We start from the raw sequence: 24,737 nt of genomic DNA, 5'->3' as shown, positions 1-24,737 counted from the left end.
TGCCTTCCCTGGGAGCTGAAAAAGATTATTTGAAATGGAAGCATGAGGAATTTGAGTCAGACCTTAAGTGAAACTCTTCTGTGCCAAAAGCTACTTAATACTAGAAAATGATTTTGAGGACTAGGACAAATCAAGTAATATGCACGGGATGAAGAATGAAAAATGGGCATTGAGAGTAGTCCTAGAATAGGGAAAGGATGAAAAATTTAGGCTGTGTTTACAGTCAGCTCAGGTTCCACTGTGTTTGGTGAGAGAAAATGGCTCTAAATATGTGTGCATTGTATGAAGACAACCTTAATAATTTCTGAAAGTATGACCTCCTTGTAAAGTAAGGTCCACCTTTGATTTCAGGGATTCCCCACAGGCAGAAGGTCAAGTTAGACAACATTTATGAGTTTCTTCCTAGCTAAGGGTAAATGATCCTCAAACCCACTTCAACCAGTGTATGCGTTGCATGGGAAAACTTTCACAGGTACTCATACGGTCTCATAAATATTCTCCAGTCTTTCTTGAACAGCATGGGGTGGGATCTTGTCTCCCAAGAGCTTGCCTGGAGAGGAAGTCACATTGGGAGCTTCAAGGCATCATTTTGCCTACTGGCTCCACATACACACGAAAAACTCACATTATGAAGCTATGGACTAATAAAATCAGGAAGCGTTTCAGTGTCCACAGTCAAATGCAGTACCCTGGCTTCAAGGTCGTCAGCGCTCTGAAGGCCCCTGCTGCTGGTTCATCATAATGCTGGGAGAACCAGTAATCATGCAGGATGGAAAGAGCCCTCTCTCTATATGGCTAAGCAGAACAGGACTTCTGGTGGCATTTGGCAGCTCGTGGTCTGCTGAACTTATCATCTCTCAAATCTCCATCACCATTTAGTTTTCTGAACGTGGAACTTGGATTTTTGTTTCAGGAGAAGGGCACTGAATGTAACTTTAGGGAGCAATCAGGTTATCCAGAGGAAGATTGGGCCCCAAACAGCCATCTCCTTCAAAACCCCCATTTTCAATGAGTCCCGCCTCATATACAAAGGGCATATACGGAGGATCATATAGGAGGAACAATTAGAATCTCTTTCTATTCACCGATCCCTGTTAGTAACTCCCTTGTATCAGACTTGTTTATAGGAGCTTCCTCTTTAAACTAGTCTTTGAACTCCCACTGAGTTTGCATGTTTTAAGTTTTGTTGAATTGGACTGACTGTATTTTAACATCGATGTAAGGATGAGTCACGGAAGGTCTAGAAATAGAAGGCTGGTCTTCTGTCTTTTCTCTTAACAACTGGTTGCCAGACTATGATGCTGATAACTTTTCATAGCAGGCCAAGGGGCTGTGGCAGCTCTGCGTGCTAAAGCTTAAAGTAGAAAGGACCCACCGTATTTAAGGCTATAGTCCTTCGTTGTATTTGTATTTCTACTTGGATTATTCCATTGCTAGGAATCTTTGACTTGGGCCAGATAACATTTAAAAACTGGTCAAATGGCACAGGATAATAATGATGAGGCTTAAATAATATGTTGGTGCAGATTAATTAAATTGTTTTACTAATAAATGTTTTGATAAACCTTTTGTATCTTAAATCCTGTGGCTATTTTAAAAAATGTATCAGTTAAATTTCCTACTATAAAAAGGGCAGACAATGAAATATCTGACAATCTTAGGAACATTAGGGTTCTAAAAATTTTCCAGATAATCATTATCATCACTGGTCCACAATGTTCAGTAATGCGAATATTTGCTTTCTTCCAAGCCTAGGATATGTTAGAGAAGCTAGTGAGAATAAACACCCATAGTAGTTTATCTTCTTGTCAGAGAAGAATTCCTGAAGTTTGCTTTATCTATCTAGGAATTACCTTGTCAAAAAATGTATAGAATGCAGTAAAAGGAAAACAAGGGCAATTTCCAAGTAGTAGAGAATTCTACACAAATTGGATCTGGTTATTTGAAACTTGAGCATGATTCTAAAAAATTATCTTAAAAGGAGTGTAATAACTATTGGTTGATAACTAAGTGATCATCTTTTTTTTTTTAAGTCTTTCGTCATGTTCTAAATCCTTGTTCTCCTTTCTTCTCTGTTTATTTTCTCCGTTAGTTTTCTTTAGTCTTGTCTTCTTCCTTTCTTGAGCTTTTCTTCCTAGCTACTCTGCCATGAAGGCCAATGGTTCTGATAACAGGTGTGTAGCTGGGTAAGGAACTATGAGATTTGATCACAAATATCAAAAGAGAACAGAGTATTGGGTGAGCAGAACAAAGTGCTCTATTTTTGTGTCTCCTGCTTTAATGCCTTAGCAATGCATTAGGTCACTACACTTACTGCATAGGCCTCTTGAGTATGAAGTATTGTTTTCTCTGGAAATCCATAGGGGACCACTAAAGGAATAAAATTTTACAGTATCCTGGTGCTCAACGCCCCCAATTCACAACTGTCCATTTGGACTGGCTTGTGTGCAGAGCTAGCACAGTGCCTCGTGCATAGTGGGGTACAATGAAAGGTAGTTCTCATCCCTCTTCTTCCCTTAGAAAATGCCCCCTCTCCACAGTAATCTCTGTGTAAATCTCTTTTTGCTTTTGTCCTTATTTAAATTTCTTTGCTTTGGGGCGCCTGGGTGGCTCAGTGGGTTGGGCCTCTGCCTTCGGCTCTGGTCATGATCCCAGGGTTCTGGGATCAAGCCCCACATCGGGCTAACTGCTCAGTGGGGAACCTGCTTCCTCCTCTCTCTCTGCCTGCGTCTCTGCCTACTTGTGATCTCTATCTGTCAAATAAATAAAATCTTTAAAAAAAATAAATTGCTTTGTACCAGCCTTATAGATCTAGTCATTGGAAAACATAGTAAAAAGCATAGAAAGACAATCCACAAGAACGTGTGACCAAGAACCAAATGTTTAATCTTATTATTAAATCATTAGCAATGTAGAATACTGAAAAATCATTTTACCTATCATATTGGCCAAAATCTTTGAAACTGATAATACCTGGAGGGTGAGGGACAAGGAGAAGAGTCACTCTCCAATACTTGTCAGGAGTGTAAATTGGCAGCATCTATTAGGAACAGTTTGACAGTATCTATCAAAATGAAAAATGAACATATTGTTTGAACAACTTCTGTTGTTCTATAGAAATCTAAGCTCCAGTGACTAAGAATACATCTGCATAGCTGCTCATTACAGCATTGTTAATAATTGACAAATCTTGGAGAGTTTCTAAATGTCCATCAATAGAGGAATACTTAAATTATGGTTCATACTTAATGTGGCCCTGCCTCTACTGACAGGGAAGATACCAGTAATATATTTATAAAAGAAAAAGAATTATTCTGAACAAGGGGGAAAAGTTGTAGAACAAAATGTATTCCTTGTCATTGCACACATGTTTAGATCTGGAAGGAGACAAACCCCATTACTATGATGGTAACAGGGCAGTGGAATTAGGAAATGAGAGAATATTTCACCTTTTCCTCTTTTGCAGTCTTTATAACTTATATATTTTTTATTACAGTAAGCATTTATTCCTTTTGTAATTAAAAATAACACACCCTCAGAAAGAGAAAAGGTAAAAATAACAGAACAAATATTTCTGTAAACATGACTACTCTCCAAAGACCAAGTTTTGTGCTAATCTTCAGTCCCCGGCTCAACACCTGGTGAATGGGACTCCCTTGACATGTGTGTTAAACAAAGGTGCCCTTGCCTATTCCAGTCTGTGTTCCTGTGACCACACCAGCCAAGGGTTGGGCAGAAGCTTGTAAAATATGACCAGAGAGCCTACAGAGCACCTCTCTTCCTTTTCCTACTCTTCCCTCTTGCCAAACACTGTCTCCTCACATCCCGCTCAGCCCAATTGTTAACCTGTTTCAGAAAGATCTGAATATGACCTGAAGTCTTGGGCCAGCCTTGTTAGTCACCTGAACTCCCACATGGTCTGTCTATTGGTGTAAAGTGTTCCTGCATGTGTTTTCCTTTTAGTCATTTTACATATTAGACTGAAGGGTATTTTAAAATATATATTCTGCTTTTTTTCTTAACCCTCCCTTTACTTCTAATTTTCTCCCTGTAATTTTTTTGGTATTGACCCCCCACTTCCTAACTTCAAAATGTATTGCAAACTATGGTATTCAGAACAGTATGGTACTGGAGTCAAAACAAACCCATAGACCAATGGAAAAGAGTAGAGAACCCAAAAATAAACCGAACCATATATGGTCAAATGACCTTCAACAAGGGTGCCAACACTAAAAAACAGGGAAAAGATGGGCTCCTCAAAAAAAAAAAAAAAAAAAGCAAAAAACAAACAAACAAAAAAACTGGATATCCAGATGCAAAAGAATGAAATTGGATCCTTATAGCATAAACAGCAATCAACTCAAAATGGGCTAAAGACTTAAATGTAAGATCTGAAACCATAAAATTCCTGGAAGAAAACTTTGGGGGAAACTCATAACATTGATCTTGGAAATATTTCCTGGATAGGACACCAAAGCACAGACAACAAAAGCAAAAACAGACAAGTGGGACTACATCAAAACTGAAAAGCTTTTACCTAACAGAGGAAACAGTAGAGTGAAAAGGCAACCTATAGAATGGAAGAAATTACTTGCAAACCATGTATCTGATGAGGTACTAATGTCCCAAAACATATAAATGATGCCTACAACTCAATAAAAGAGAAACTCAATTGAAAAATGGGCAAAGGACTCGAATAGACATTTCTCCAAACAAGACCTACAAATGTCCAAAGATATGAAAGATGTTCAGTATCACTAATCAACAGGGAAATGCAAATCAACACCATAATGAGGTATCACCTCACATCTGTTTAGAATAGCTATAATTTTTTAAAAAGGAAAAGAAAAAGAGAAAAGAACAAGTATGAGCAAAGATGTGGAAAAATTGGAACTCCTGTGCATTGTAGGTGGGAATGTAAAATGGTGTAGCTACTGTAAAAAACAGAATGGAGGTTCCTCAAAAAATTAAAAATAGAACTACCACATGATGCAGTAGCCTCATTTCTGGGATTTATCCAAAAGAATTGAAAACAGGAGATAATTGCCCACCCATGTTCACTGAAGCCATATTCACAATAGCCAAGAGGTGGAAATAACATAAATGCCCATCGATGGATGAATGGGTAACGACAATGTGGGATGTGTGTGTGCATGTGTGTTTGTGTGTATGTGTGTGTGTGTAGGCATATTATTCAGCCTTAAGGAAATTTCATCACATGCTACAATCTGGGTGAACTTTGAGGAAATTATGCCAAGTGAAATCAACCCAGTCACCGAAGGACAACTACTGCATGATTCCACTTATATAAGGGCCTCTAAAGTAGTCAAGCTCATAGAAGTAGAGAGTAGAAGCAGAAAACTGCCAGGGGTTGGTGGGAGAACAAAAAACGGGGAGTAGTTGTTAAATGGGTATAGAGTTTCTGTCATGTAGTATGAAAAAAAATCTAGAGATCTGCTGTACAGCAATGTGGTATAGTCGACAATATTGTACTGAACATTTAAATACTTGTTAATAGGGTAGATTTCATGTTATATTCTTTTATTATTATTATTATTAAGCATTCCAATCTAGAAGGGAGGAAGAAACGGGAGGGGAGGGGGAAAAGGAAGCGGAGGGAGAGGAAGGAAGGGAAGGGAAGGAAGGAAAAGGAAGGAAGGAAGGAAGGAAAGAAAGAAAAGATAAGAAAAGAAAAATGAAAGAAGCAAAGTAAGAGAGCTTAAGACTGTTTTTGGCTACTTTTCAAGAAACCTTGTATTATTCCACAATTGAAGAGAAGCTACATGGAAAATTAGAGGTCTATTTTTAAAGGTCTAGTCAGAGGTAGACAGGGAATTTGACACAAAGAGAGAAGAGAATACAAATGCTGTGACTCTACCACTGCCTCCCTCCCTTTTGGGAGGTAGCACTACATTTCATATAACTCGTAAGGTTTTAGTCCAGCTTAAGATAATAAACACTTTCTTTTCAAACACTTGCTATGTCAAGTCATTCGACAAAACTTCAAGGATGGCTGACTGTGGTGACATTCTCTCCATATTTCAGCCTGGATGAACACTGAAGGGATAGATATGCTCATTTTCTCCTCTGATGGGCAATCTCAGTCTCAGCCCTTTCCTCTTTGTCTTAGCTCACGTCTGATTGCTCTCTGGCCTTCTTTTAATTAGCTATTAGAATAAGTTGCATTTAAACTTTTTCCTGTAAATAGAATGTGTTATTCAGGGTTTTCGGAACTCTAACTGGAGAGCTTGGTGAAAGTTTGTTTGAAGAAATTGTTGCTCCCCATTTGTGATCTTGTCATAAACTTGATTTCTGTGCCTGTCTCCTTGATGTCCATGTGTATGCCATGACCAAGTTATATCAATAACTATTTTGGACATTTAAGAATAAGTCTAATCAATTTCCAAAGCCTTTCTTCTTTTGAATTTTCTTTGCAGTTCAGTTTTAATTGCCTTTTCGGTTCTTTTTGGCAACTTACCAAAGTGATTTTTATGGAGGTATAATTGGTATATAACACTTGTTATAGATGTACAATGTAATTATTCAATATTTGTACACACTGCAAAATTATCAACACAATATGCATAGTTACCATCACCATAAAAACTTACAAAACATTGTTTCTTGTGTTGAGAATTTACAGGATTTACTGTCTTCAAAACTTTCAAATATGTACTATAGCATTATTGGCTATAGTCACCATGTTGTATGTTACATTACCATGGCTTATTTATTTTATAATTGGAAGTTTATATCTCTTGACACCCTTCATCCATTTTTATCTGCCCCCAACCTTCCTCCACTCTAGCAAATATCATCCTGTTCTCCGTATCAATGAGTTTTGTTTTGTTTTGTAGATTCTACATATAAGTGAATTCATACGATATTTGTCTTTCTCTGTCTGACTTATTTCACTTAGCATAATACCCCCAAAGTCCACCGATGTTGTCACACATGGCAAGATTTCATTCTTTTTTATGGATGAGTACTATTCCATTGTATATACAGAACACATCTTCTTTATCTGTACGTCCATCAGTGGGCACTTAGGTTGTTTTCATATCTTGGCTATTATAAATAATGCTGCGATGAAAATGGGATATATATATCTTTTCAAATTAGTGTTTTTGTTTTCTTCAGATAAATACCTAGTAGTAGAATTGCTGGGATAAGATAACATTGGCTTTAAATGACACATTAGACCAGGTGGACTTAACAGATATACATAGAACATTTCACCCCAGAACAATAGAATGTACAGTTTTTTCAAGTACACGTGGGACATTCTCCAAAGTACACCACATCTTAGGCCATAAAACAAGTCTCAGTGAATTTAAGAGGATTGAAATCCAACCAAGCATCTTTTGTGACTACAGCAGTATGAAACTAGAAATTAATTACAAGAAGAAAAGTGGAAAAATCACAAATAAGTGGAGATTAAACAACATGCTACTGAATAACCAGTGGATCAACAAAGAAATGAAAGGAGAAATAAAAGAATAACTTGAGGGGTGCCTGGGTGGCCCAGTTGGTTAAGCATCTGCCTTCCACTCAGGTCATGATCCCTTGGTCCTGGGATCGAGCCCCATGTTGCACTCACAGATCAGCGAGGAGTCTGCTTCTCCCTCTCCCTCTGCCTCTCTCCCCTGTTCATGCTCTCTCTGCATGTGTGTGTGTGTGTCTGTCTCAAATGCATAAATTAAAAAATCTTAAAAGAATATCTTGAGACAAATGAAAATAGGAATATAACATACCAAAATTGAGGGGATGCTGCAAAAGAATTTCTTTTAAGATTTTTATTTATTTATTTGACAGAGATCACAAGTAGGCAGAGAGGCAGGCAGAGAGAGAGGGGAAGCAGGCTCCCTGCTGAGCAGAGAGCCCGATGTGGGTCTCGATCCCAGGACCCTGGGATCATGACCTGAGCCAAAGGCAGAGGCTTTAACCCACTGAGCCACCCAGGTGCCCCCCTGCAAAAGTAGTTTTAAGGGGAAATTTCATAAGGATACAGATCAAAATTCATACCTGAAGGAACTAGAAAAAGAACAAAGCCCAAAGTTAGTAGAAAGAACAAAATAACAAAGACCAAAGTAGAAATAAATTAAATAGAGACTAAAAAGACAATAGAAAAGATCAAAGAAATTAAGGGGTGGTTCTTTGAAAAGATAAATAAAATTGACAAACCTTTAGCTAGACTCAGCAAGAAAAAAGAGAGAAGGCTCAAGTAAGTAAAATTAGAAATGGAAAAGAAGTTAAAACTGACACCACAGAAATATGAAGGAATATAAGAGATTACTTTGAACAACTATTTACCAACAAGTTGGACATTCTGGATGAAATTGAAAAATCACTAGAAACCAAATCTCCCAGGACTAAATCATGGTAAATCTGAATAGACTGGTTATCAATAAGGAGATTCAATGAGTAATCAAAATCTGACAACAAACAAAAGCCAAGACCATCTGGGATCACTGTGAATTCTCCCAAACATTCAAAGAAGGTTTAATGCCTATCCTTCTCAGACTTCCAAAAAATTAGAGGAAGGAATGCTTCCAAACTCATTTTACAAGTCCAGCATTACCCTGACACTGAAACCAGACACAGGCACCACCAAAAAAAGGAAATAGCTGCTCAATATCTCTGATGAACATAGATGCAAAAATTCTTGACAAAATACTAACAAACCAAATTCAACAATGCATTAAAAGGATCAGATAGTATGATCAAGTGGGATTTATTCCAGGGATGCAAGGATAGTTCAATATCTATAAATCAGCCAGTGCGATACATCACATTAACAAAGTGGAAGATAAAAGTCATCAACTCAATAGATGCAGAGAAAACATTTGACAAAATTCAACAACCAGATATGATAAAAGCTATCAACAAAGTGGGTAGAGAAGGACCACAACTCAACATAATAAAGGCCACATAGGACAAGCCCACAGCTAGCATCATACTCAAGGCTGAAAAGCTGAAAGCTTTCCTCCAAGATCAGGATCAAGACAAGGATACCCTCCCTTGCCACTTTTATTCAACGTAGTACTGAAAGGAGGAATTAGGCAAAGAAATTAGGAGGAATTAGGCAAAGAAAAGAAATAAAAGGCATCCAAAATGGTAAGGAAGAAGTAAAACTGTCACTTTTTACAGATAACCTTAATTTATATATAGAAAACCCTAAAGCCTCTACCCCAAAACTATTAGAACTAGTAAATGAATTCAATGAAGTTTCAGGGTATGAAATGAATAGAGAAAAATATGTTGCATTTCTATATACTAGCAGTGAATGATCCCAGAAATTAAGAAAATAAACCCATTTATAATTATATCAAAAAGAATAAAGTATCTAGGAATAAGTTTAAGCAAGGAGGTAGGTGACAGACTATACACTGAAAAGTTTAAGACACTGATGGAAGAAAGACACAATTAAATAGAAAGATATTCTGTGCTTATGGATTGGAAGAATTAATATTGTCAAAATGTCCGTACTACCCAAAGCAATGTACAGGTTCAGTGCGATCCCTATCAAAGTTCCAATGTCATTTTTTTCAAAGAAATAGAACCAAAAATTCCTAAAATGTGAATGAAATCATCAGAGACCTCAAATCCCAAAGCAGTCTTGAGAAAGAAAAACAAAGCCAAAGTGATTTTTTTTTTTTTTTTAAGATAACTAAGCTCTACAGACTTCACAAGGACAAGCAAGGACTTGATCTGTCTGGGTCACCTCCATATCCTCAGAGTCCAAAGCTGTGCCAAGCACATAAAAGAGTCACAGCAGGTTTTTGTTGAATGAATGAGTGCATGGCTGGATATTTACATGAAACTTATGTGTCTTTTCTTAATTTTGTATTGGGCTTTTAAAAGTCATTTCATTTTAAATTTGTGTTCTCAATCTAAGAATAAGCCAGAAATTGCATTTTTAAAGAAAATGTTTGATTATATATATAATCTTTTTCTCTGTTGCTTTCATATAAAAAAATTAAAAGTCCAAGTACCGATCTTATTTCTTTTAAAAAACTCTTGAAATTCTGTATCCCCAAAGAATCTTTCTTTAAGCCTAATGCTGACGTTATTAAACACATTGGACTAAAAAATGAGATTTCCTTTTATCTTGATGAAAGCTTGGTATTTACTATATTTTAGGTCTAATAGTTATATAAAAGTAGCCATTCTGAGCAGGGAAAGAAAAGATAAAGGGCTGGCAATAACTGATTCAGGATTGACTGAAAGATCGGTAATTAGACCATCTTGGAACAAACTCTGTTATTCCTTATAGTCAACCAACAAGCAATTCAGCTAGTCTAGTACCAATATAAATGCAGATGTTTCTTACCATATTACTGTATCTTCACTATATTTTGGTAAGTTTGTAAGGACCTAGGTGGAAGGGGAAGCATAGCTGTTTAGTTTAATTTGTATTTACCCAGCGAAGTGTGTTTAAAAACTTAAGATTTGGTGATATTTTGTGTGCATTCCCTATTGACTTTTGTAGCTGTGTCACATGAGAGAAAAGGTCTTTCCCCCCCCGCTCCTTAGTGGCCACTGTGTGATGTGTTAGAAGGAACTGATTTGGCTTACTAGGTATAGAGAAACCAAAACTACGAAAAGCTCTCCCTCCATAATTGGTGATGCGGTATTTGGAGTTTATAAGAAGACTGTAAAGTTTTGACATATCTGTATTATCATAAAAGAACAATTTTAAGAAATTAAAATTGGGACGCCTGGGTGGCTCAGTTGGTTAAGCAGCTGCCTTCGGCTCAGGTCATGATCCCAGCGTCCTGGGATCGAGTCCCACATCGGGCTCCTTGCTCGGCAGGGAGCCTGCTTCTCCCTCTGCCTCTGCCTGCCATTCTGTCTGCCTGTGCTCGCTCTCTCTCCCTCTCTCTCTGACAAATAAATAAAATCTTAAAAAAAATATATAAAAAAAAAGAAATTAAAATTAAGGCCTAATGTATAAAATATTATTTATGTTAAAAATAGCACAAATATGAAGCAACTCAATTCTCCAAGACAGGGAAATTTTATTTAAATAATCTGTGTTAAGAATATATTATATGGGGGCGCTTGGGTGGCTCAGTGGGTTAAAGCCTCTGCCTTCGGCTCTCATCATGATCCAAGGGTCCTGGGATCGAGCCCCACATCGGGCTTTGCACAGAAGGGAGCCTGCTTCCCCCTCTCTCTCTGCCTGCCTCTCTGCCTACTTGTGATCTCTGTCAAATAAATAAATAAAATCTTTTTAAAAAAAGAATATATTATATGAGTACTTTACATATATTACGTCCTGTAATTTTTAGAATAAATGTACGAATTAAATACAGTCATCCCAACTCTGGGATGAAGAAACTGGCCTTTTCCAAGGCTGCATCACTGGTAGACAGCTGAGCTGTGATCACGCTGATCTTTCCCCTAAACCACTGGGCAGATGACACAGCCAAAAAATTGGAGGCTCTGAAGTGACCTAAGAAGTAGCAATGTGGAAATGTGCCAATGATAAGTGGAGAAGTTGGATATAAAATTATATATACGTTACAATTATAGTTGTGTTAATAAGTGTTTAAATAAAAAGATTGGAGTACAATGTCATAAAGATTTCAGTGCTTGTATTAGATTGGCAAAGTTTGGCATGATGTTTCTCCTTCATTTTTTAAAGTTTCTTTAGTTGTAGATAAGTCACTTTCAAATTAAAATATCATTAAAATAGAGTGACTGTAGCATCAGTTTAGTTCCTCGGAGTATCTAAAAATCTTGATGATTTTGATATGCTTCTGAAAGATTGATTACATGGTCATTTGAACTTGTATCAATTTTATTTTTAAATTCCAGATCATCAAATTATTAGATGGAAAACGATCTCAAACTGTGGGAATCTTGATATCGAGTTTGCACTTAGAAATGAAGGATATCCAGCAGGGTAAGTCTTCTCCATCACTTTTGTTTTTCCAACATTAATATTTTTCAACATTTTATTGTGAAAAGTTTCAAGCCTATAAACAGTTAGAATCCCATAGTAAACCCAGTGTACCAACTCACTCTTGTTTCATCTGAAATACTGTCCCTCACCAGCTAGACTATTATAAAGCAAATCCTAGACATTTTATAATTCTTCTGTTAAAAATGTCAGAACACTGATAAAAAGTTAAAATAATTCCAGTGCAATTGTCAGGCATTTAAAAACATTTACAATAATTTCTCAATATCATCATATATGTAATTCTGATTTCCCCAACTATATACTCACCAATTCATCCATTTGTTTATAATTAGTTTGAATGAGGATCCAAACAACTTTCATGCATTACCTTGGTTGCGTGTCTCTTGGTTTTCTTTTAATCTAGAACTTTCTGCACTCCATCTTTTTTTCCTTTGTAATTAATTTTTTTTTTAAGAAACCAAGTCATTTGTCCTGTGGATTTCCCCACATTTTCAATTTTCTGATTGTATTGCCATATTTTTACTTACTATGTTTTTCTGTCCCTTGTGGTTCCATATGTAAACTGTTAGTTTGATCTACAGTCTTGATCCTAGTAGAGGAAGAAGACTTCATAAATGCTATTGCATATTGTATCAAGAAATACATAATATCTATTTGTTTCTTTATGTTGTTAGTGGACACTAAAGATCTTTGCCTGGGTTCATTATTTCATTAGAAGTTTGCAAAATAACGATACACTAACTCCATCACTTCTTCTTCATTAGCTGGAATATTTCTATGGTGAAACACTTTGCTTCTTCATCTACTTGTTCATGTCATTGTTTCTTAATCCCTTCCTTTTTTTCAAATGATGCTATTTCAACGTGGTTATCTTTGGCTCACTTTGAAATACAACATTTAAAAAAGGAAATTTTACTTACATGTATTTTTCTTAGTCTCTAGAAAAATAGATCAAAAACCATCTTACATTTTTGAAATCTATGTCTTGCATGAAAACAGTACTACTCTTTCTTAGTAATCAATTAAATGTAAATCTTTATTTTGACATGTCATTGATAATATTTTCTGAATAGTAATGCAATCTCCCATAGATGGTTTTGGTCGAATTCAACATGGGTTTAAAGTGGAGACACTCTCAAACCACATTGCCCTTCAGGTTTTTACTGTTGCCTCAAGTTTGTTTTACACAGGTACACAGCATAAGACTTGCAGAGGTCCCAAACCAAAAGACACTTAGGCACACACTAAGGGTTTAAAATTTTGCTTTATTGCAAACATAAAAAACTCCCCATAAAACTAAAAATACTCTGAATTAGTTGATGGTCACAGAGGATGCAAACAAGCTGTCTATCTGTAATATTTCAGCTTAATTAAGTGGAACTAAATACCGAAGAATGAATATGAAACCTCAAAAAATGTTGCAGGAGGGGACTTGAATTTGGGCTGGGCAGCTAAAGGATCCACCATCAAAATATGAGAAAGGGATCCTTCAGTGATTTTAGAGGCCAGATCTTCTGGAAGACTTGAGTTTCTCGTATATTCAAACCAGGGAATGGTGACATGACTGTAAAGGCAAAATGAAAAAAATGAAACAGATAAATCAGCAGGAAAGCTGATCGTCTTTTTTCAGAGAGATGAGCTTTTTGGATGTAGTCTGAGTTTGGAAAGGAACTCCCCACCTCTAGCGGCAGGGTTGTTTCCTAAACCACAGTCTTCTTCCGAGGTTAGATGCCTGGGTTCATCACCATGATATGCGGCGCCATGGCTACGAGTTTTCGTACTGGCAACAGCACTTGAGACTCGATTCAGTTCTTTTTAGGCACATCTTGATGTAGTGTCAGGTTGTCATGAGACCAGAGTCGTCCCGGCCGTGTCGTATTCCAGTTACCACCTCCAGACTACAAACCTCCTTCCCATGGCACCCCAGTTTCATTGGAGCGAATGTTCATTATGAGTGAGGTGAAAGGTTAGTTCAGCCCTGCTTTTCCCAGCACTCTCCTCTTGGCAAAAGCATGCTCACGTGAAGCCATGGCGAATTTACATGTCAGCATTGGAAATGTCAGTTGTAGCATCACAGTTTTCTAGGACTCGTCATCTAGTTCTTTCTCCTATTCCAGGCACCTCCATTCCCCACCACAGAGTTGGCTCCTAAGTTCTAAAAAAAAAAAAAAAAAAAAAAAAGTCACCTCTATTCCATGTCTTCATTCAGTAATGCATTCCAGATGAATAAAACCCGAGCTTAATTTTTCTTTAGAATCATTTGACTGACACTGGCATCCGAAGGTCACTTAGGAGCCCAAGCTGTGTCAGTTACATTTCGTGCTGAGTCTGTGTCTGGTCGTGAATGGAATGCACTTGGCCTTGTGTTGTCATCCTGATGAAAGGAGTCCCGGTGCTGATGTTGGCCCAGAACGTGTGTTTTAACGTGAGAGGGGCTGCCTTGAGATCTGACTGGGGCTGGCCAGCTGGCAGCCAGGCAAGGTCACACAGCACATCAGCCCTGGTGAAATGACCAGAGTGCCAAGGCTGTTCTTCAGCCTGTGGTCATATGGTCATCTTTGTCAAAGCACAAAGACAGACGCTCTAACTTGCATTTCCCAAACTCACGAGGAGCTGATGTAGAACCCCAAAAGTGAGCATATTCACTTAAGGAAAAGAATTTTCCTTCGCCGTGATGAAACTGTTGATCACATCTGTTCATCACTGCATCCATATCACTTGCCTCTCCTCTCTCTGTGTATTTGTTTATGCTCTTTCCCCCCTTGCTGGGATGACAGTGTAGTCACCTTGATAATGGTTTTGGGTATGTCTGTTCACATATGTTACCCCCCATAGCTGGATAATCCACTTATTTCCGGTTCAGCTCTTAAAAAGCAACCTTGTGGGACACCAGGGTGGCTCAGTTGGTTAAGCCGTTGCCTTCAGCTCAGGTCATGATCTCAGGGGCCTGGGATTGAGTCCCATATCGGGCTCTTTGTACAGCAGGGAGCCTGCTTCTCTCTTTGTCTCTGCCTGCCACTCTGCCTGCTTGTGCTCTCTCTATGACAAATAAATAAATAAAATCTTTATTTAAAAAAAAATCTTAAAAAAAAAACAAAACCTTGTCTTCCTCATTTGTAAAGGTGGCCACTCTTCCATTGTCCACGAGACACTGCCTATGAGCCTATGATGTATATTGAAGAAGTGGGATTCTGAAGCTCTGTACCTCCAGGTCTTACAGAAAGCCAGTGTGCTCCTTTATGCCATGTTGCATTTTTTCTAAGAATTTCTGTGATCATTAAGCCTTGTTTACAACTCATCGGGCTAACATATCATGTATAAAAGCCATTCTTTTTTTTTTTTCAATAATTTGATTTTTAAAAAGTAGACTGAACCTTAGAATAGATAGAATCAGACTGTCATGTGTCCTACTCCAGTACATTTGGGCAAAACTCACTTCCTTTCCTCCTGCCTTCCCGCCTTCCCTCCCTCAGGAAACATGGATTGAATGCTATTTCTGTATCAGGCCCCATGAACACCACAACACGTAAGATCCAGACTCTAACATTCTCAAGAGTGCGTGGGGTGGTGGGAGACATGTACAAGGCAGCCCAATGGGATGATGATTCTTAAGATGAGTCTTAAAGATAAAACAGTGGTTGTCACACACAGAAGGACAGAAGGCAGGTGAATAGGAGGCCTGCTAGAATATACAGATGACACGTGAATGTGGGTTGTTTCAGGGCACAGGGCTAAAAAGGCAAGTGGCATCCAGACCAGGCAGGGCCCTGAATATCATCATACAAACTTGGGATATTATCTCATGAGTAACAGGGAGACACAATTCAAGAGTGTCGGTGCTATGATCTAATTCCAAGTACAGAATGCCTCTCGGGCTGTGGAAGACAGACCTCCAAGGTCTTGCGTGCTCTGGCCCAAGCTGGTACCTCCAACTTGGCTTGGTTGTGCTTGCTTCCCATCTCACCACACACTAACCACAGCAGTCCTCCTTGATTCCTTAAAAAGGCCAAGTTTTTTTCTTCTTCTGTGTCTTTGAAGGCGTAGCCTTTTTGAATGAGCAGCATTGCACATTCCCTCTGTTTGAAATGCTTTTCCACCCCACTAGATCGAGCTCCTTTTCCTTGCTTGGTTTTGGCACATAGGACACCTAAGAGAGCCTACACTAAGTTAATTCTCTTGTCTACCCAACACCTAATACCTCACTTGCTCCTTTATTTATGTTTCCATTTACACCCATCACCAGAGTATAAGTTCCAAGAGGGAGATTGCCCAGTGATGTGTCCCTAGCACCTTGCACTGTGCCTAGCACCTGGGTGATGGTCCTTGAGTGTCTGTTGAGTGGAGAAACAGAAATCATACCGAAGGAGGATCAGTCTGTTAGAAAGGGATTGTGATGATTGAGATAATGAATGTGAAGGCCAGAACTAAGGCTGTCTATAGAAATATGGGGGAGACCACAGAGAAGGGCTATTTGGAGAGAGAATTATTCCATTTAGCCACATCAGAGGAAGCAGTGATGGAGAAGAAGTCTTATATGTACCTTCGATTTCTGGCTTCAACAAGCATGTATATAATGAATGGTACCAAAACATAAACTGGAAAGAAAGGAGAAAAGGCATAGGTAGATGATTTGAGTCTGAAATGACTAGAGGCATTGAAGCTAACGTGTTCAATGAGCATCTGAAAACTCTAGCCTGATGTGAAGTAGATAGGGCTATGTTGGAGATAGAACATCACCAAAAAGGTAACCACTTTTATCTGTTTGTCCCTACCCAAGATGGTGTTGGATGTCTTAGAGAAGAAAGCCAAGTCCCTAAACGGACCGAGGTTGGAAGCACTGCGTGACTCAGGGCAGGACCTCGGTTGTGGGGAAAGAATGGTTTCAGGAGACTGACCATAACCCCCCCAGCACCTGTATTTGGTCCAGGAGAAACTCTGAATAAGTGATTAACTTCTTGCCGCTTTCCATCTGCTAAACTGGATGACTTGTATTTAAAAGCATTTGGCATCCCTGGACACAGTGACTGTCTACATGATTGCAAATTAGTGTTTTCATTCCACGTTAGTGATTTCCTCTCATTCTTTTCCCAGGGGAGATGGAAAATTGCTGTTGACTGTTCTCGACATAAACCTCTGTATGCCTTGCAATAGACGAGGTGCCAGAAACCTCCTGGCATTCATTTGGAATTTCCCGTACACTCAGAATTTATATTTATAATGTTTAATCTAACATCAAAATAAAACATTTTTCAGCTTAGTTTCTACCAGCCCAGAAACTCGGTTTGGGAGTTCAGTTGCATCAAAGACTATCTTTCTGTTTAGGAATCTCATATCAAAATGTGAAAGGATGCCAGTGAGTTATGTGCCGGGAGTCTAAAACCCAGATCCGAGAATGCTCACTCGACTTTGCTCCCTTTTACCTAATAATTTCTAGAAATCGCTGTCAAGGTTAATGCTGGGTGTCTAAAACAGAATGAATTTTACCAGGCATCTGAAATTCACCATGAATTGTCTAGGATTTTCCTAAGGAACATTCTAAGCTAGCCCGGAAGACCCCATACTAAAGGCAGGAGGTCTCCAAAGTCTTTACAGGGCACCCCTACCAGTAAAGAGTTTCAGAGCATGCTTCTCAAGCTGTGTTCTCTGAACCATGTGTGTCATGTAACATGTGACAGAACTAATATTCACGTTATAAAACACATGCCGAAATATGAACTAAAGTGAGATTAATGTTTTTTTAAATGTCTTACTAACTTTAATTTTATTGGCTTTGAGTTTTTATTGGCTAATATCACAAGGGTCGATATATAAATAGAGTGCAACTCACTATTAACAATAGTGTATCGAAATCCACATTTCAAATAGTCCCTTGATAAGTTCTCTTATAATTTATGGAGGTCAGTGTCTTAGCAAATCCGATTCAACTATCCTTGCTCTTTAACTCCTTCCATGGCTGATGGAGAACTTGAACTGGCCATCAAACTGTCTGCTCTGCCATTTTCTTACTGTTGATGGATTATCTTCCAGGGTTTCTCTGCAGGAATCTTTGGAAGGCAACTTGTTTATTTTGTCAAGTTTAGATGAGTTAAAACCAGATTTTAGAATTAGAAAACTTCATTTCAGTGGGCCCCCCAAAATCAGAGGATGTTGAAAGCAAAAGAACGAGTGAGGATGACATGTAAGGAGTCTACCCAGCAAAGGTGACGTGGGCTCCTTGCCTGTGGACCTACTAAATGAAGGTGCCAGGGGCAATCAACTTACTAAATTGAAAAATCTCATTAAAAAAAAAAAAAAAAAAAACCACTCAGTGAATGGAAACAATAGCCCCAATCCTTCCCTTCGCTTCCCACCTTTTTCTTCCTCCTACTGAGTCTGAAACACCTGAGCGGCAGGGTTCCCACCCACCCCTTTCTTAGCCACTGTACATTCCTTCACCCCCCGGGCTGAGTCCAGAAAGCAGAGGGTGGCAAGTCTTTGTACTTTACCTTCAGGCAACTGGCTGAGACCATCCAATCTGCCTGGAATGTAATTTTGGCTTAAAAGAACCAGAACTAATGGAAGAACAGAAGCAGCTTAACCCAAGCTCTTTCTCATTCCACTGCCCTACAGAGAATAGAGGGGCTGACGGAGGGGAGGTTTTGTGAATTCCCTGCCTGTGCCCTTCTTTGAGGTTTGAACCATGGACAATTTTAATTGCACCTATAAAATGGCATGGTGGGCACCTTGCGGCATAGTACATGCCCGAACTTGGGTGAGAATTGGGAGTTTTGCTTTATACGATTGAGTGATTGGAACAGATTAGATAAGTGTCCCTTTCATGACTATTGTGTCTTCCACCACCCAACAAGCTCCTGCTCACTGTGTCACTCACGCTTGCCTCCTGTTTCCATCACAGCCCGAATTAAGGTCCGCACCAACTAACACGCCACGCTAGCAGGCATTTGGCAATGTAGGGAAGATGGTACACATGGTCCCTTGGTCGTTCTTGTGTTTTATGGGTCCGGAGGCAACTTTTGTTTGTTTCTTCATGCTCTGTGCCTTTGCTTCCCTTTTCAGTCTATTCTGGCATGTAGTATAAAATTGCACTTACTCATATTTTTCCAAGAAAATTTGACTTTATATTACTCTAGAGTCTATTTTCTTTTTATATTTTACATTTTCTTTTTTTTTTTTTAAGATTTTATTTATGTGACAGCACTAGGCAGGGGAGCAGCAGACAGGGGCAGAGGGAGAAGCAGACTCCCCGCTGATCAGGGAGCCCAATGTGGGACTCTTTCCCAGGACCCCCGGATTATGACCTGAGCAGAAGGCAGATGCCCAACTGACTGAGCCACCCAGACACTGCCTTTTCAGTTTCCACATTTCTATTTTTTAGAAATTCTTCTTGCTGTGATTTTAACTGCAATCATGTTTATTTTGAATAACTGCAAATAACTGGCAAAGATTAAAATTGGGATTGTTTTATTATGCATATTGAGGTAGCATATGAGAATTGAATTATTAGTGATAAATAATGGCGAGGCTATGGGTGTGCATAATATACAAATTTTTGTAGCATGGGCTATGTATGGTTCCCACGAGGAGGCTGCTGATTACCATAAAAAGCATGCAATGCCATTTAGAGACAAGTGCCAATATAGGCTGTTGTGTGTAGCTGGTTCACTGATTTTTTTGTTTGTTTTTTTAAGAGGGTGAGGATTTTAGGTGGAGTGATCATTCATAGCTTAACACTTACAAAGGATCAAAGAAGTGCAATCAGGGCACCTGGGTGGCTCAGTCCATTGAGTGCCCGACTCTTGGCTTTGGCTCACGTCATGATCTCATGGGTCCTGGGATTGAGCCCTATGCCGTCTGCTCCTCTCTCAGCGGGGAGTCTGCTTGAGATTCTCCCCCTCTGCCCTGCCCCCCACTCACAGGCATGTGCTCATTTTCTCTCTCTCTCATAAATAAATCTTAAAAAAATAGAAGTGCAATCATAGCCCAGTAATTTGATTATGGAACTCAGCTCAGGAAATCCAGTTGTGGGGCTTCATGCCTTGATTTCATCATCTGTAAAACTAGGGACAGCAATAGCACCCATCTCCTGCAAGTAAATGTAAAACACGTACTTAACAAAACAAAAAGTGCCCAGTATATGCGGCAATTAATTAATTAAGTATTCATCCCCAGTAAGGTCTGCCTATGAGACCCACCCTCTGGTGTAGTAGACAGAGATTATTTCAAGCTGCTTTAATAATTGGTGTCCTTAGCATTTCATCTGGGTAGAGCTAGGCTTTGTGCTTACCTCTGTCTGCACAGGTGTGCCTGGTGCTAGAGGCAGGGCGTAGTGGGACCTGTAGTGGGAAGAGGAAGGCATATTGACAATGGCGAACAGACCTAGTTCCAGAGCTCTCAGTGGAGGCAGGCTCTCCCCCAACCCACCCTTCTCCCTGCCAGGCCCTCTTCTTTCCATTCATGCCCAGTTTTATCATAAATTGGTCATCCCTCTCCGTGATGGCCCTGTCGTTATGAGGTGAGCCTGTGGGGATGTTCCTGCTGTGCCTTTCCTCAGCTCTCTGATTCTACTTCTGTCTCATTCCATGACCTCACATCCTTGCATTTTCCTTGGTAGAGGTCAAGGTAGTTGCTCTGTGGGAGTGTTAAGGGGTAGGTTACCTGAGAGTTTTGTTCTTTTTTTTTTTAAGATTTTATTTTTGAAAGAGAGAGAGAGCACATGAGTGGAGGGTAGAGGGAGAGAGAGAAGCAGACTCCCCACTGAGCAGGGAGCCCGAGGCGGAACTCGATCCCTGGACCCTGAGATTATGACCCGAGCTGAAGGCATATGTTTAACCAACTGAACCACCCAGGCTCCTTACCAGAGAGTGTTTTTTGTTTGTTTGTTTGTTTGTTTGTTTGTTTTTGTTTTTGGTGTTTTTTTTGAGATTTTTATTTATTTATTTGACAGATCACAAGTAGGCAGAGAGGCAGGCAGAGAGAAAGAGGGAAGCAGGCTCCCTGCTGAGCAGAGAGCCCGATGTGGGACTCTATCCCAGGACCCTGGGATCATGACCTGAGCAGAAGGCAGAGGCTTTAACCCACTGAGCCACCCAGGTGCCCCCTTACCAGAGAGTTTTAAAAACCCAAAGCCTTCTTTAATACCGTCCGCATTTCATTATCTTTCCCTTACAAGTTGAATGTTAAGGAAGCCCTAAGAATATCAGTAATTTGGGCATAATAGCCAAGTTTTACATTGGCCATTTGGAAATTAACATTGTTAAGAAAATAACCTCTACTAGTAGAGTCAAATAATCCTATTAATCTTTGCTTTCATGGGCTGAGAATAAATCTAGTCCATTTGCAAACAATTTAATAATGAATTAACACCCACTTTGTGCAAGATCTTCACACCAACAACTTAAGGAAGGAAACCCAAGGAGGCATAGACTGGGCTGCAGAGATGTGATTTTTAAAATCAACAATAGCCCGGGGCACCTGGGAGCCTCTGCCTTTGGCTCAGGTCATGATCCCAAGGTCCTGGGATTGAGCCCCGGATTCAGGCTCTCTGCTCAGCGGGGAGCCTGCTTCCCCCTCTCTCTCTGCCTGCCTCTCTGCCTACTTGTGATCTCTGTCTGTCAAATAAGTAAATAAAATCTTTAAAATCAACAACAGTCCAAGCCTAACAAACCACCCCAGTCCTATCTGTCTGTGGCATCTCCCACACCTCAGACAGTTTGATTGACTTTGGCTAATCCAACAGACTGAGGAGTGTGCCTTTCCTCCCTCAGTCTTCCACGTGTCTCTTGCCCAGTGGTGCTCCCTCGGTCGAAAAGAACAGCTCCTTTAAGTAACTGCTTGTTTTTTACTTAGTAGAAGCCCTTCAGACAGCAAGCACAGTCATTTTTTGTTTATTTGCAAATGGTGCACTTGAAGATAGAAAAGTGTTGAGGGTTAAAAAATGGCTGGAGGGCTGAGAATTCCTGCATGTTCTCTCTCCTTGCCTTGGTCTTGTGAAAAGCCGCCTCCAACCCGGAGAGGGAAATTCCCTATCGTGTGAGACCCTGACCCCGTGCCTGTGCCTGAAGCAGGCACGTAATTTTTATGTGTGCCTGTTAGTTTCAGTCGGGGATACTGATCTGCTTTTTGTCCCTGCTGACGGTTATTATATCTTAATGGGCGAAACACTACTCTAATGATCCTTGCGTATGTAATTCTTGGAGTACAGAGCAGGCACCAGAGGACCACATAAAAATGTTTGCCTCAATTTCCCTGCAAAAAAAGGGGCCCAGAGACCAGACTTGACCAAGTAACAGATTTTTAAAGGTAAAGGAACCCAATAAAATTACCAGCTTTTCACAGCGTGTGTCTATTTCCTTTCGACATATTGTGAGGTGTAGGTGAAATATTCTAAGTGAACTGACAGTGTGAGTGTGGAGAACTAAGGAGAAGGGGGAGATAAAAGTAAAAACCACCAGCAATGATTGATAGTGCAGTAGCACTGAGTTGTTGGGGTCTCCCCTTTGTGGATTTGACACCTCACCTTTCTGACACCATCTGCAGACATGTTAGTATAATGAGCCCTAGACAGAGGGGAACAAAAGCTAGCAGGGCTTGAAACTACAGTATCAGGGCTTTGAGGTGTGCTGTAGAATTGTGTAGGCTAGGATTTGCTTCTCCAACTTAGAAGATAAAAGGTGTGTGTGTGTGTGTGTGTGTGTGTGTGTGTGTGAGAGAGAGAGAGAGAGAGAGAGATAGAACAAGACAGACAGAGTGCATTTTTTTTTTTACGTTTAAAATGGAGGAAGCTACCCCATCCCAGGCAACTCCAATAATAATTTAATCAAGGACTGATTTCTTCTATATTGTAATCCTCAGTTAAATAATTAAATGGGTTCATGTAAGGCTTATAAGTTTGATGATAAGAGCCTTCAAGAATCAATTCTCTAAGATACTGTGCCAGTATTTGGGAAACAGAATTATCAGGTATTGATTCCAACCCTGTGTGGGAACTGAAACTGTTCTTAGTTAGTAGGAAGTATAATCATGCACATACAAAACAGCTCTCCACGGAGCCCTAGTACCTCTGCCTTTTTACTTTGTAGACCTTTGGCCAGTAATCTAACCTTCCTTGGCAACTCTGGAGAAGAGAAATAAAAGAATTCTAATGATTTCCTTAAGCTCCTGGACTCAACCAGCATATCTCTTCATAATGCTTCTTCCACCTCTGAATTTTATTTTCCTTTTTTAATTGTGTTTTTAAGATCCTTACATGGAAGAGGGAAAACCTCAGTGGAATACTTACTGTTGATCCTTAATTTGTCTATCTAATTCTTCCCTCACCAGTAGGTTTCCTCTCTCCTGTTCCTCCCCATAGGTCCTCCGGGCAAAATCAACAGGCCTCTCCAGCTCTCTGCCTGTTTCTGTGGGTGGCCCAAAGCCCCTCCTCCAAATCTAGATGCAAAGCCTCATGTGGTTTCAACTCCAGCTTCCTCAGCCCCAAGCTGGTTAGTGATACTGCTCTGTAGTGCTCTGTCGTGCCCTGCTCCTCTATCTTGTGCCTTCCCTCCACAGTATTTGCTACCTCTTGTTCACCGGAATAGCTTCTGAAACCAGTTTTTTTCAAATTTCAACGTGTCCCATGGACTAAAACTCTGTCCCGTTCCCTCTACTACTCGTAACTGCTCAGTGCCCCCCTGCTGGATACAGAGCACGTTAGAGGCTCCTCCTCAGGGCATTTAGAATTCTCCGGTCTTGCTCCAAAGGGGAATGAATGCTCTCTTCAAGCCAAAAGTGAACTACACGCCATCGCCTGCACCTTCCATGAGCCTCTGTCCGCATCTGCTTCTTCCATCTGAGACATCTCATGTCCTTCTAGTTGGTGTTCACTGGCTCTTGGTCCAAATGTACAGATTGTCCTTCCTTGGGAAGAATTTTGCTTGGTTAATGGTAATTAATAAGTGGGTGTTTCATGTGTCTGCCTGAAGCAATATAACCGGAATTTTTACTCGTAACCTTTCTACCTAAGTAATACTGCTGTTTATTTTGCTTTTCTTTAAGATTTTATTTATTTATTTGACAGACAGAGATCACAAGTAGGCAGAGAGGCAGGCAGAGAGAGAGAGAGGAGGAAGCAGGCTCCCTGCTGAGCAGAGAGCCCCATGCGGGACTCGATCCCAGGACCCTGAGATTATGACCTGAGCCGAAGGCAGAGGCTTAACCCATTTGGGCCACCCAGGCGCCCGTGATACTGCTGTTCAAAACATTACTGGAGGTTAAGAATGAAGGGAAAGCTATTTTCCTTACTTTTTCCTTGAAAGTGAGAAAAGTTACTTGTGAAGCTGAATCAGTTTTTGGTATGGACTATCAGGGGCAAGCTGTGCATCTACATCGAGGGTGTGGCTGAGGATTTGATAATACAACTAGACCGACTAAACCTTGATTTTCTTTTTAAACGAGGAACTAATGGGGGTGAGCAAATGACCCTAATTCAGATACACCCCTCCTATGACAACATTTTCACCTTTCAAAATCCTATCCCTTTTTAAAGTTTCTTCCCCCCCCCCACCCCCACCAAGACACCATGCTCTCTTTATCAAGAAACTTTTCTTGATACCCAGCAGAAGGACTCCATTTGGGGGGATTCCTGTAGCCTCTATTGCATCTACACACTTTTATCCCTGTCACAGCCCAGGGGCTATGCCAGGGTGCTGGGGTTGTCAAAATGCATAGAGATGATCTGTGATTGCAGGGCTTCTGCTGTCCGACAGAGGAGGGAAACTGTTCTGCTACACACCGTAATACAGGTTCTTCATTAGACTCTTTTCCCTTG

At 39.9% G+C, this 24,737-nt stretch overlaps 1 protein-coding gene across 5 annotated transcripts in view; it reads left to right on the top strand.

Annotated features, from left to right (window-relative positions):
* Positions 1–24,737, top strand: part of FMN1 (formin 1) — a 406,533-nt gene that overhangs the window by 245,071 nt on the left and 136,725 nt on the right. For all 5 annotated transcript variants that reach the window (XM_032856919.1, XM_032856917.1, XM_032856916.1 and 2 more), the window contains one exon: positions 11,824–11,911. In XM_032856919.1, the coding sequence (XP_032712810.1) occupies positions 11,824–11,911 (88 nt within the window). The remainder of the gene's footprint in view (positions 1–11,823; positions 11,912–24,737) is intronic.

Source organism: Lontra canadensis, unplaced genomic scaffold, assembly GCF_010015895.1.
Source record: "Lontra canadensis isolate GAN:19392208 unplaced genomic scaffold, GSC_riverotter_1.0 scaffold12, whole genome shotgun sequence".
Taxonomy (NCBI): Eukaryota; Metazoa; Chordata; class Mammalia; order Carnivora; family Mustelidae; genus Lontra; species Lontra canadensis.
This window is presented reverse-complemented; position numbering and strand designations above follow the sequence as displayed.